The sequence below is a fragment of the Cryptomeria japonica genome, chromosome 11 (genome assembly GCF_030272615.1).
Source record: "Cryptomeria japonica chromosome 11, Sugi_1.0, whole genome shotgun sequence".
NCBI classification, from domain to species: domain Eukaryota; kingdom Viridiplantae; phylum Streptophyta; class Pinopsida; order Cupressales; family Cupressaceae; genus Cryptomeria; species Cryptomeria japonica.
Genome location: NC_081415.1, coordinates 283,772,082 through 283,786,753, shown reverse-complemented (window position 1 = coordinate 283,786,753; position 14,672 = coordinate 283,772,082). Strand labels below are relative to the sequence as shown.

At 37.4% G+C, this 14,672-nt stretch overlaps 1 protein-coding gene across 2 annotated transcripts in view; it reads right to left on the bottom strand.

The window, feature by feature from the left end:
• LOC131051695 (magnesium-chelatase subunit ChlD, chloroplastic) overlaps positions 1–14,672 on the bottom strand; it is a 212,429-nt gene that overhangs the window by 181,366 nt on the left and 16,391 nt on the right. Inside the window, exons 2-5 of one of the 2 annotated variants that reach the window (XM_059213926.1) lie at positions 12,325–12,503; positions 11,186–11,270; positions 10,775–11,091; positions 10,341–10,464 (exon numbers count right to left, since the gene is read on the bottom strand). In XM_059213926.1, coding sequence (XP_059069909.1) covers positions 10,341–10,464; positions 10,775–11,091; positions 11,186–11,270; positions 12,325–12,503 — 705 coding nt within the window. The remainder of the gene's footprint in view (positions 1–10,340; positions 10,465–10,774; positions 11,092–11,185; positions 11,271–12,324; positions 12,504–14,672) is intronic. The other variant, XM_059213927.1, reaches the window with a different exon arrangement.

The following is a 14,672-nucleotide window of genomic DNA, read 5'->3' as shown; positions in this document are numbered from 1 at the left end:
CAAAAACCTGATTGCATGTTTGTCCTTCCCCACTTGTATACTTGTAAAACGTTCCCCAAGATCCGAAATTGGTCAAAGTCAAGTTTCAAAAATTCCCATTTCTTTCCCATCTTTCTCTCACAAAGTTGTGAAGTGCAAGGGTTGGAGTTATTCCCATTTGAAGAAGAAAAAATGTTAGTTGCAGCAGATCTTGATGTTGCTTTAACACTTTTAAGTCTTCATCGCAGCATACCAGGTTGTTCTTCAATGTCAGATTTACCATCATCTTCCATTCCAAAGAAGATGAAGTATAAATATGACAAGTACCAGAATGAAGTTTCCCCTTCACAAGTTTCCTCTCCTTTGGATCATATCAAGGATACGGAGATAGGGCATGTTGACATGTCAGAATTCATCAAAAGGGTGGAGGATCCGCAGGATATTAATATGCAGCGGTTGTTGGACAGCCACATTCATCATGCATCTTCTTTTCTAGTGGCTGCCCTAAAACCTAAATTTGTTCTCACTTGCGCTCACCACTTCGACAGGGAGATGAGAACCATTAGAAATGATGATGGTGAGGCAATAATCCGCCTTGATGCGGATACTATTGAGAAAGTCTTCAGAATACCATTAGCACCTCTGTATATGGAGATTTCAAAGGATAGTGCAGCTGAGTACTATGTCAAGAGAGAAAAGGACTGCAAACGCCACATTAATAGATGGATTCATGAGCCACGAGCTGCTTTCACAAGGTGGGTCAAGTTGTATCGTTGTGACTTCAAGTGGGAAATTGGAGACATCATTACTCTCCTCAGCAGGATGTTGGGGTCTTGAGCATTCTAATGTTTTTGAGCCTTGGATGTATCAGTTTATCATGTTCGTAAGGCAATCCCATCACATCTCATGGGGAGAAATTATCAATCATGCTTTGTGTGAACAACTTGCAGTAGTCCCTACCACTATAGCATTTTACATGAACTCATACTTAATGTATTTGGCAGTGTCACTTAGACATTTCCCTAGTCTTTCTACCAAGGGTGATCGCTCGCTCATACCCATGTGGAAATACTATGATCAGCTGCTCTTGAGACCCAGCAGATTACATTTCAGGAGAGTTCAAGATGCATTCTTTGGTTACTTGATGTGCCAGTTTGACAAGACTCTAAAGAACAGAAGGGTGTCAGATGAAGCATGGGAAAGAGTGAATGAGTATGGTTGCTTGTTCCTTCAATTCCCGAATTTCACTTATATGAGAGTCAGATGCTACAGTGGGCAGCCATACATGCTTCCTAGATACTCAACTGATAAGATTATTCTTATGAAGTTGGGAAGACAGATCATGGTTGTTCATGCGCATCAATCTGTCAAACATAAGGTTGGGATGGGGATTTCTACAACTAACCCATTGAAGATTGGTCGGTACTCCCTTATCACATCCACTAAAGCCAAAGCTATGGAAACCAAGATGCGGGAGATTAAACTCAAAAGGTTTAAGTCAAGGGCGGATTTTGACTACCGAGGTATGAAGGAAAGGATCAAAAAGTCCTTCATACATGTGCATCGCATTAAGGATATTTGGGTGGATCTCCATACAGAAAAGGAGGTTCTCAAGATGGACTACTGCAAGCTCACCCTTGAGCAAGTTATTGATTTGAACTTGGTGGACATTCCACAAGGGATGATTGATGATGGGAATGTGCTTGATCCAGAATACGTCTCACGAAGAGTTGATGAAGCCCCACTTCCTTTAATCCAGTGGTCACATAAAGAATGCACTTCCATTCTTGAGAGATTTCAGCCTATCCTGGCTAACACCAACACTTGGCTCAAAGGTAATGCTGTTAGACTCATCAAGATCAAGGTTGGAAAAGAAGATGATTCTACGGGGCCTCTTGGATGTAAATCTGATATTCAGATTGACAACAAGGAAGGTGCAACATCTTCAGGCACAAGGATCAAATTGAGGGTTAGTCGGGCAATAGTGCTTCCTCCTGAGGAGGCGACAATTCGTGGGAAAGAAAAGTCCCAGATTCACATTCATGTGATGGATCCTGATGATCCAGAGGAAGGACAACAATCAAATTATGCTCCTAAGTCACTGGCTTTGGAGTCACCTCATGAGATTCCCTCCTCAATTTCCATAGAGCTGCCTCTATCTCCTCCTGACACAGTAGTGGATGAGTCTCCTCAAAATGTCGTTCCCATTTCAACAGTTGAGCCACCTCTTGATCATCAACAAGAGAGTTTGCTGGAAATCTTCGAGGATACTCCTACATGCATTCATTTGTCAAAGATTGATACCTCTACTTCCGGCTTTGAAGAGTTTATGAGACAATCTTCATGCCCTTTGGTTACCGCGCAAACCATAGTTGCCATCCAGACAGATACTTCTCCCAGGGTGACCACAGCTATTCAAACAGAAACTGCTTCTCCTTTGCTTTCAGTTGCTACTGAAGGGGAATTGACGACTTTACCTCCATGGCTTAGTTCTTTTACACCTAAAAGAAAGAAGAAAGAAATCTCTCCTGACATCTTTGATTTCCAGCATCTCAAACAATCAAGGCCCAAAGTTGCTAAAAAAGCCAAGACAATCTCAAGGGTAACAATTGATAGTAATAAGATGAAGGTGGTTGAAATTGTTGAGCCTCTTGCAGATAAGCCACATGAAGAAATGTCAACTGCTGATTATAAGGTCACAAGAGTAGAATTGGGTAAGCAAACTCATGAAGTGGTAAAGCATGATGCCCAGTATTCTGTACCTTCACTTGTACAACGGTATGATGTGCTTCTAGCAAAGAAAGACAAGCTAAAAGAGGAGAATAGGCAACTTGTTGCAGTTGTTCATAAGATCACAAAACCTGTTGGTGAAGTGAGTAATCCTGCAAGTTCTACTGAGACACAAGAATCAATTCGGGGAGTTGAAAGAGTTGTTCCGAAGGTACAAGCGTTGGACTCTTGGGTAGATCAACTTCATGATCTATGTGCGCAAGTGCCAAAAGACATATCCCAAATTATGGTTAAGTTGGAGACCATTGAAGAAAAATTGAATGATACCTCTAAGACTTTCAAATAGAACTTGGAAAGGGTTGAAGGTAGCTAGATGGTTTGGCGCAAGCTGCCTCGACAACAGTTAAGTGTTCTTCAGGGTCATGCCATTATTCCTTCCAGGATCATGTATTTGGAATTTGAAGAGCTTCTAGAGAACAAAGCCCTCGTTCTCAAATCCCTCATTGAAGAGATTGATGACACAATAAGATTGCGAGTTGAATTATTCCAAGGTGTTGTTTCTCACTATGAGAAGGCCTCTTGCAATATCATGGGTCAGAATGGGGAGTTGATACCAGAAGAAGAAGTGCTCGCAGATCTATAGATGATTCATAATGAGTGGAGGAGTGAGCAATTTTCAGCTGCCTCACTTCAAGTTTTGATGAAACATCAAATCTTCTTGCATGAAATCCAGTCCACTTTGGAGAAGAACAACTCTATGCTTCTTCAATGCCAGGATACCATTGTGAAGACCATGATTGTTGCCAAGAACACCCACGTGCCGAATCCTGCTGCGCTACGAATGATCATCCAAAAGTTCGAAAGATTCATGTCTTCACATGCTGCAACCTAAGTTTTTTTTTTTAAAATTAGTTGCATTTTTCAGAATTGTAATTTCATAGTTGTAATTTCCTTTTTGACATGTTTACTTGTAAAAGCATTTTTGTAAGATGCAAGTCATCACTTGCACTTTTGTAATTACAAGTTGGCTAGTTACAAGTCGATTTAGAATAGGACTTGTAACTTTGAATAAGTCATAGTTAGTTATTGAATAAGTCTTGGTGGTTGAGAGAATTTCTCAAGTTAGTTAGGATCCTCCCACCTTTTTCTCAAGACTCCTCTCCTATAAATACTTGAGGGGGTTTATTGTAATCTTTATCTTTTTTAAAGCAAGCAAAAACTCTGCCAAATTTGCAGCAAAGAAGTTTTTGAGCTTTTATGTGTTAATTGAAGAATTGAAAGGAATAGAAGAAAATTACTCAAGTGTTGAGACTTTGTGCTATATTCTTGAGTTTATGTTCAGTATTACCTTTCTTGCAAATGTTTCTTAAAGGGCTTAATCAAATTTGATTTACAGACTTTGTGCTGCAAGTATTGGAGATTAATTTAGTTAAAATAGAAGTTCTATTGAGAAAAGTTGTAAGACTTTGTGCTTACACTCATTCTTGATAGAGATTAGAAGTAGATTTTATAAATAAGAAATAGTTGTGAAACTTTGAGCTCACACTAGTTCTTGATGTCTTGTGTAGAAAGAAATAAGTTATTTCAGACTTTGTGCTGTCATAATTTGTTCTTGATATTATTAAAATAGAAAAGGGTAGATGGGACTTTACATAGTCAAAACTTTGAGTTTGATATTGTTGTCCCGTCCCGAAGGAAGTGACGAAAGTCTTTGAACTTTCAAGAAACTTCATTTCCTTTCTCTCATTTCATTTCAAAAAGTTGTTATTGTTGTTTTATGTTAAATTGCTATCACTTTTCTGTGAATGAAAAAGGATATTGGCTTTCTTGAAAAAAGAAGAAAGACTGTTGTTCCATCCTATTTTAGTTTTAGTATTAGATAGATAGGGGGAGCCTTCCCTTAATTAGGAGAGTTTTACTCACACACTGTGGTTGAAGCCACAATTTTGTATATTTCCCCAAGTGTACAAAATTTTCAACCAATAGCTATTTAGATTGGCTAGCATAGAGTTAACCTTGACCACCAATTATTACCCTCAAACAAATCATCAAATGAAAATTGTAAACAAATGTGTGGAGGGGCATTTGCGTAATTATATTGTAGGGCAGCAAAAGGCTTGGATTAGGTGGTTGCACCTAGGTGAGCATTGTTACAACACCTATCATATGTCAATTGGGATGACTCCTTTCAAAGTGTTGTATGGATATGATGCTACATCTTTCATAGACTTGGCATTTGGAGATAGCAAGGCTCCTAAGGCTGATTGGATTCAAGAGAGCCAAAATATCCTTAATTCCCTTAAGGATAATCTTTAGAGTGCCCAAAATCAGCATAAGACTTATGCAAATAGGCACAAAGTTGGGAGAAGCTTTGAGGTGGGTGACTTAATTTTCTTGCGCCTTCAGCCTTAAAGGTAGTCTTCCTTGAAGAAGAGCGGTGTGGAGAAGTTGAAACCTCATTTCTATGGCCTTTAATAAATAGAAATTGCTCTAAATCTACAATGTAACTCTTCAATCTTCCCATTTGTAGTGTCCTAAATTGTGCTGGCCTACAATTTTATCCTCACCTAGGCCTCACTTGGGCGTTCCGGTTTCCAAGGCCTAATTGCAATGCTGATTCTACTCACACAACCCATCTAACCTGCATTTTCATCATCTTCCCGATTCTCCCCACATTCTAGAGTCCTGATTTCCAAAACCAAGGTGTACCACGCACTGGTCCTAAATCAGGACCAAGGCGTACCCTACCCTAGGCCTCTTAAGTAGGCCCCAAATTAAAGCCTCATAACGGTCATCACTAATGAGTGGGAATTTGGATCCTATGTCGGCCTACTCTAGAAATTTAATTGAATTTTCAAGTAGACAAGTATAAAAGGAGGTCTACCCCTCTCATTTGAAATCTAATTGAAATCAAGATCTCAATTACACTCTAGCAAATTTAAGTGAGCAAGCAATCAATCATTCATCAAGCATTAGAGCAGAAGTGAAGTCAAGTTCAAGCATTGAAGATGGCATTCATGATCAATATTTTATGAAGACATCCTACATGGAACCCTAAAAGCTTTGTGTGAAGACAAACAAAACTTCATCAAGGTAAACATTGTGGTTTCAAGCATTACATTTCAGATTCAGTCGTTACCTCAAAAGGAAAGTAATTTACTATAGTCCTTCATTACATTTGTCAATTCAATTTCATGGTTAATTCCAAAACCAAGGTTTGACCTAAGGTAAACCCCTATTCCCAATACATTTCCCTTTCTTTCTATGTGCTAGAAACAGGTGCGGAGCTATACTCGAGAATTTCAGCAGAGTCGACAATGACAAATAGGTTCAACTTTCGACGGTAGAAAATTCGAAGGACCAAGGCAGATATGTGCTACCTGGCCCCAAAAAATCAAGCCAAACTTCTAAGAACAAGTTCTAGACATCTCCTTTTGCCCAAATCCAAGTTTGTGGCTTAGTGGGATATCTGTAGCTTACTATTTATGTCAATTTACTTCAATAATTCATGGTTTTACGGTTACCTAATTTCACAATTACATTACAAATTCAATTAAGAAAGAGGCTAATCATTACCAACTACTTGAATCCAATCAAAATCTTAGTCTCTTTCCCGTAGGAATTGAGCCTAGATTGGGTTCAACCCTCTTTCAATATAATTTGGATAATCAGGCTATTTTGTGGATTTACTTAGTGAAACCTTAACTCCTAATTTTCCATCCATTACACCTTCTTGATATTCCTCAAGTCAGCTCTAAAGATTTATTCTCAAAAATTGAAGTTTCAAGTCACTATTAAAGCCCAACTATGATTCCTAAGTGAAACCACCAATAAATCGTCGAGGTTAGATCTTTCACTAATGAAGAGAATGTCCTCTACAAGGATTTTCATCCTCACAAAGCAAAGGAATGAACATGTTCAATCAAGACAATTTCTTAGTTCAATATCAAATCCCAACATATGCAAATTCCTAATTTTCCATCCATTACACCTTCTTGATATTCCTCAAGTCAGCTCTAACGATTTATTCTCAAAAATTGAAGTTTCAAGTCACTGTTAAAGCCCAACTATGATTCCTAAGTGAAACCACCAATAAATCGTCGAGGTTAGATCTTTCACTAATGAAGAGAATGTCCTCTACAAGGATTTTCATCCTCACAAAGCAAAGGAATGAACATGTTCAATCAAGACAATTTCTTAGTTCAATATCAAATCCCAACATATGCAAAATGGCCTCCAAAATGCCTTTATAAAGGCCTCCAAAATCCACACCCACTTTAGGGATGCAATATTTTAATTCAACTTAAAAATCACCTTATGACTCCCAATATTGGCACCCACATCCCAAAGTTCACTTTATTAAATATATTAAAATACCCCTTATAATTCCTTGGGCACCCACTTAATTACCTATTAAATTAAATAGCACTAAGTTAAAATCTTTACTTAATATTTTAACGTTATTTAAATTAAGTGCATTGGACTACATTAACTAGCAAGATATCAACATCAGATACATTTATTGACATTCCCAAAATAGAAACACTATCAACTAACCAAGTTGGTGTCCAACCTAACACTTACTAAAAACAGTAATCCTAAAATGAGTAAAAGAAAACAACCTGCCCAAATCCACTGCGTAAATAGTCATAATGCAAATCTCAACTAGCTAAGCCTAATGAAACACTTGAATCACCAAATAAATTGGATCGTATGGTCATCATGAGTCCCCTAACCCTAACTCATTAGCCTACAAGAACCCACTAAATATACTAACGGACGCCATGTTGAAAGTGCTTAGGAAGGGGACATTACAATATATGAGGTGGTAATCATTCCTAAAGATGTGTTGTGATAGGATGCCTTTGCAAGATACCTTCAAAAGGAAGTAGAGTCACACCACCAAATTAAGTTAAATTTTAATGAGAAAGAAGACTAAGCAAAACCACCATACGTTGATGAGTTTGTACTTGAATTTTCCCTAGAATATTATTTTATCACATCAAACCATGCATCTAGATGGATATTTTGCAAAGGTTTCAAGTATGCAAGCTACCACAATTTGACTTCCAGCTCAAATGAGGGGGTTATAGCTTTTCCCAACATATAAATGGTTTCAACTAGCTAGTTTGTTTCCCTATGCCCATTTGTAGGTAAGTAATGTGTGGAATATCCACCCTATTTATAGATCAACCTTTGATGCCATGACTGCAACAGACAACACAAGTTTACTCCTTAATTGATAATTGCACTATCAATCAAATGAGAAACCATAATTCCCTGATAACTAGAGCTCCTACACATCTAACTTCAACCCTAGTTGTGTTGTATACTCTACATGTTCTACCCCAGCATACCTAGTGGGGATGGGGGTGCACCTCAGCAAGGGAATATGAGGCATCATATATGGGTTTTGAAAAAAAAAATTAGCTATTTTAGGTGGTTTTTCAGCCAATGGTTAATATACGTTATTTTGTAATATCATGCAGTGGTTTCATATAGTGATGTGTCTATAAATACTTGCACGTGGCTTAGGTTAAGAATGAGCAAGAAATATCTTATTGTATTGTTAGAGGTAGTTAAAACAGTTTGTGAATGCTATTTTTTCTGGTTTTATCCCCAAAAGGTTTCCCAAGGTAAATAATCATGTTATAGTGTGTATGTGCGAAAGATGCAGAAAGATAAAAAAAAAAAAAAAATTCATTTTTTAATTAAATCGTATCTGCAATGTCCGTCCGGGCGGGGGGGAATTTTTCCAACTCAAAAAGATGAGCTCCGATTTGAACAAATTGAAAGCGATCTTGAAATTTTTGGGCGTTATGAGCGCAATGGCGATGATGGATTTGGTCAAAAATGCTCCAAAATTGTAGATCGTTGTTGGGACAAGTCACCACCCTCCAACTTCAAACGGCTCTAGATTTGGCCTTGGATGTCGGATTTGGACGAAACAAAAGGTGATTCTGACTTTCTCGAACCTCCTCAATCCAATGGTGACCTCAAATTTGACCCAACAAACTCCAATAATAACCTGCAATAGAAAGCTCCAATATGCAAAACCCCAAATTTCTCTCAATAGGCAAACCAATGGCACTCCAATGGCTCTGATACCATGTGAGATTTTGCCAAGATCTAGAGGCAATGGAAAGCACAAATAAGAGAGAACAAAATAGATGATAAGGAATAAACTGTATTCTATCAAGAAAATACTGATCAACTAGATCATCAATCGTTACATACAATGAATATGAGTCTGCTTATATAGGCAAGGCTATATGGATATGTGAGCACACAAACATGACATGTGGCTCAATAAGAAACAAGGGTAGGTAGGGATAAGTAGGGGTAGGTAGGAGAAACAATATAATATTCCACATGAGGTGGATCACCCACTGAAGGTGGAATGTAACTATCCCAATGTGGCACAAACACCCAAGTGACTCATATCCAAACTACTATGAAATGCATCATCCTAAGTAAACTTACGTAAGGTGTAATAATATCCAACATGAATAAATAATTACACCAACACTGAGCAAGGGCTAAAGAAGCATTAAAAAGGAGTTTCTACCCCAAGGAGCACTCTGCTCACCTCAGAGCTCTGCAGGGTATTACCAAAAATATCTAGTGTAAGGGAAAATATATATGAAAAGGAGGTTCGGTTACCCATCACATAAGAGATAGTAAAACTGCTAGCCTATGAACCTACCAAGAGGAGGCTTTTCAGAATTCCTCAGTAGCATTGTGCCCAACAGATTTCTGTGAAAAGACAGAAGACTAAGCCTGACAGCTCAGTGGAAGCAAGCTGAATGGAATTCCCCTATTTATAGGCCCCAAGAAAGAAAGCTGTCCCTAATTGGAAGCCTAACAGACCAAACGATGTCCCAGTTGAGGAAAAAAATCCTCAGCACCTAAGGGCTTCAAAGTCCTAAAAGAGAGGCAAATTAGCAAAGATAAATGATAAGTTTCTGTGAAGTCAAAAATAGTGTATTGTTATATTTCACAAAGGCAATTTTGTAAAAGAATCACGTGAGAAACCCCAGGTTGGAACTACCTAGTTAGATTAATTCAAGATATACTTCCATTCAGGTTCCCAAAGTATGCATGTACAGAGATAAGTTCTAATTATGAACACCCAGTAGTAGCAGTAGCTATGCCTTGCTTGAAGTTGAAGAAGGTGAAGACAGGTTCAAAGCCTCTGTTCTTAACTCTTATAGATCTTTTAAAGGTTCTTCCCAAGGCGACTATACATACTCCTTCCTACTTAATAGAATTTTCTGTTTTATAACAAAAAAGAGGTGCTATTAAGTCTAGATGTAAATGCAAAGGAAAAATTAAGCAAGTAACACAATTCATCCAGAATAAATGCAAGCCATACTGTTGACAAGAAAACATGAATCTCTTTTTCAACAATCAATTAGTTATAAATTGGTAGATTTGTCACTTATTTCATCAAATGGTCTTCATTCAAAGACCACATTAATTTGTTAAGGTCATTTTAAAATGCCTACTATCTGAGCATATTTTATTATGTCTAATCAGTACTTCAATTATTTTTGAAAGCCTCACTGAAGAGTTCTTTACATTGCCAAATCCAGATTAAAAAAAACCATTAAAAAAAACACCATATTTACCTGAGTCTTTACTGAATCTGTTGCCTCTTCTACTGATTTAAACACTTTCTTGGAGCTTTCCTGAAACTGTGTTGCAATATCAACAGCCGACACACGATCATCAAAATCCATAGGAACATCAGCACTGCCAAGTTAAACCAGGTTTGTAACAAAGTCTATAAAGAATCACAAGGAAATTGGTAAAGATTGTATTCCACCACCAAAACATCCAATATTAACTTTCCAGACTTTTGTGTCCAAGATAGTAAACTTCGATGTGTATTTGATTTATTGATACTATAAAATTATTGAACAGGTAATGAAAGACAAGCCAGACTATTGATAAAAGCCAGATCTAAGAATAACCTAAACCTGGGATTTGTCCCACACCTCACGTAAAATAGGTAGCTGAATAGACTACTTTTGTTGATCAAATTAAAATAAAATAAAAAAACCTGAGGTTAATTGCAATCCGATCAAGTAAATGTTCCCGTACAGTGCCTTCTTCAGGATTGTAAGTAGCAATCAGAAGTGGCCTGCAGGGATGCCGGAAACTAATTCCTTCTCTTTCCACAGTATTCACCCCTTCTGTGAGAACATTGAGAAGCAAGTTGCATATACCTTCCTCAAGCAGATTTATCTCATCAAAATATATAACTCCTCTGTGAGCTTCAGCAAGAAGACCTGGCTGAAATACTGTTGTTCCAGATTTAACAGACTCCTCAACATCAACTGATCCTAGAAGCCTATCTTCTGTTACCCCAAGTGGGATCTGTATTTCAAATAAGTAATAACTTGACCAGTAAGAGAGTTCACTGGAAGATCAAAAGACAATTCAAAGCTTAAAAAACCCAAAAGCAAGCTACCTGCACAAAGGGTGCTTTAATAATCTTTGTCTTCAATGTACCATCACTATTATATTTCAATTGATTAGCTAGTCCTTCTTCCCACCTGTAGATGAATCATAAAATTCTACTTGATGATAAGAAATTAAGTATATATGGGCTAGAAAAACAAATCAAGACAATTCATTTTACAGATATAGATTAAATGTCAAAGAAACCCATTCACTAAAACTAAGGATCTCCATATGGTTGGCTTGCACTTAGCTATATTGTACTTCCATTAAGTTTACGAGATGATTATGGTAAAAAAGTGCCATGTTAAACACAAGTCTAAGGGATTATGAGATTACAAAATGCAAAAGAACTCAGCAGTAATTTTAATGATTTAAGTAAAGAAATATTGCATATGACAATAAACAAAGTGAGTGTGAAATTTCTCCGCAACAAGATCAAGTGTTTTAGCCAGGTTAAGGAGGTAAATGCTAAGAAAGGGGAGATGAAAGGGATAAAAAAAATTATCACAGGGCAGTCTTAACAAACAAAGTCTGAGTGTGAAATTTGTCTTCAACAAGATCTCACATCTTAGCCAAGTTTTGGAGGTTGAAACTATGAAAAGGGCTATGTAGTATGGACACCCACCCTCCCTCTCCCTCTAGAATATTATATACCATAATAATACAAAATACTATGAAAAGGGAGATGAACTCCGACCATTCCTCCCCAGCCCCCCACCCACTCTCTCTCTCTCAAGTATGATTTAGTTAGTTGAAATAACTACAAATTCTTGATATAAATGTGTTTTAACAAGAGAAGACACATAACCTCATAAAATTTTAAAATCATTTGAAGGAAGGCTAAAATCTGCATTAACCATGTTAATCAGAATAATTTTTGGTGGCAAATCACTAGCAGAAAATTAATAAATCAGCTCATGGTATAACAGCCTCTGGAAGAATGTCAAAATTTGCATGGCCTTTGGCATAAGGAATGGACTCAACTTAAAATTACAAGAAAATAGGTTCTTGACAAAACTCAAGGCATAACTTCCTCCTACGTCCAATAACTCCCTTCACGTGATCAAATTATTTAATTTTATATTTTGTGCAAAAGGTTTCCTAGGACCACTTGCCATAAAATAGTGATTTAATCAAGCAGCTTACTCTTCAGGACACAATGGGTCCGCATTAGCAACAGATCCTTCAACAACTTCGATAGGTGGAAGTATATCATGCAATCCGCGTGCCATTACTGTCTTTGCTGTCCCTCTTTTCCCTGAAATGGCAATGCCACCAATGGCATTGTCCACAGCTCCCAGTAGCAATGCAGTCTTAATGGCATCCTATACATACACAATAACAAAAATCAGAGAGGGTAATTTAGTAGTAATCTCAGTCAAGCACAAGTTAACAACCCAACAAACAACAGAAATGATAATTTCCCATGGTAAAGACTAATGAGAATGCTCTATTCTCCCATTCATACACAGATTCAGTTAGCTAAAAAGCGCAGTAAAAAAATGAGAAGACTAAAAAGAAGACCACTAAAACAATTTAAATGCACCTTAACTTAGATCTAAAACATTTAACAAACACAAAAGTGACAAAACACACAGTCTAAGCAAATACGCAAAGCAAAAAACAAAAGCACACAACTGATTTTGGAACAGCAACACAGCAAACACTTAACAGAAAAGTGCATTTGATGAATTGGGAGCAGCCCATGGTGCATTCAGTGAAGGCCATGATGCATCTGTGCTTGAAGAAGAAATTATAAAAAGGTATATCTATTTCTTTTCTTTTTTTTATCTTTTACCATTGTCTACTCCAAATTTTCATTTTGTCCACTTTTGATTATGGAACAAGAGAAACTGACAAGAGAGAAAAATGATGATTAACTCCTAAATCAGGTTATCTATCCATTTTTCTCAACAAGAACAATGCAATAGCATGTAACATTGCAGAGTCTTGCAGAAAATCTTGGTTTACATCTTTAGAAACCTCTTAATCTTCTGAAAAAGAAAGGTGCCAACTGTACACAACACCCTTGAAAAAGTTGTCCCTTTACTTCACCAGCTAGGTCAGAATATCTAAGAAATGAGAAAAGAAACTCCACTTGTGAAGGTTTAGATTAGCATTTCTTAGACATCGATTTCATGACAAAAGATGGCCTCTCACTCCTATGAGATTAGGGTGAAAGGCCAATTTTCTCAATTTCATCCATAACATTTGTTTCTCAAGTCTTATTGTTTCCTACTTCACCACATTACCATCCATTTGCACCCAAAATGCCTTATAGAAGTCACTGAATTAAACAGAAATTTTATTAAAGACTACTGTTAATTCCATTCCTTTGGAAACGTTGCACAAAATTTGTGTTAGTAGTTGCAAACCATGGTGAACTGTGGAAGTACTAGAAATGGTATCCTAATATACCATTTCGTGATTACCAACCTCATAAAGGTTATGCTTGGCTCTCACCCCATTTGCATATGGTGCAAAAACTTAATGACAAATGAGCTCTTCAATCTTTAGCTAGTACTTGGCAGAAAATATTCCAGACTATTTGCCAAGTTATAATTGAGCCAAAGCTTGCCTACTTTGCTTTGTGTATTCTTTATTAGGGCCTTCCTATTGGCTCCAAGTTGATTCATTTGGGTGTTTCCAACCCTCACTGTCCTTTCTATGGGTATTTGGAAACTCTCAAACGCTTTTTCTAGTTTTGTCCTAGAGCTCAAATAGCTTGGCATTGGATTGATGGTTTTTTCAAGCCCTTTAGACCTAAGCCTTTTTCTTGGCACACAATACTTCTATGAGAGTGACCCAAAATAAATGCTAAGAATACCCAAATCTAGCATCCTTTCCAAATGGAAATCTCATTTAGTATTTGAAAAAATAGAAACTCCACTATTTTGTTGATTATAATGTTGACATTCATTTCTTATTGCATTCTAAAGATATGATATGTTCCAATGTGTTAATCCAAAATTTCAAATACTAGTGCTAGCAAATAAAGTTGCCTTGAAGTGGCCCACTAATAACTTCTCCTAGACCACTAGGGCAATGCTCCTTGTACAGTTGCCAAATTGCCACCAACCTACCCTCCTTCCAATGGGTGTGATGATTCTCATATTTCTCATCATAGAGCCCATGGTCATAGTGCATATGGTTTGTCTCACTCCTACCAACATTCACCTTCTCCTCAATGGCATTCTAGAGGAGCTCCAAGTTGCCCAGATAGTTGCAAAGTCCCTCAACTCACCCTAGCCATTCTGCTTCTCAACCTCTTGAGGAACGCAAACTAATGAAGTTAATCTAGATGGTGCCCCTACTAGCTGGGATCCTATTCCTAATGGACAAGAAAATATATATGTGTGGACACCAGATAATCATGACTAAACTCCTACTATTAATGATATAGCTCTTGCTGCTTAGAAGCCGTGTTTCTCTCTTTGGATATGTATAAGGCTTCCTGTTCACTAAACTTAGTGGTGTGACTATCTCCACCCACC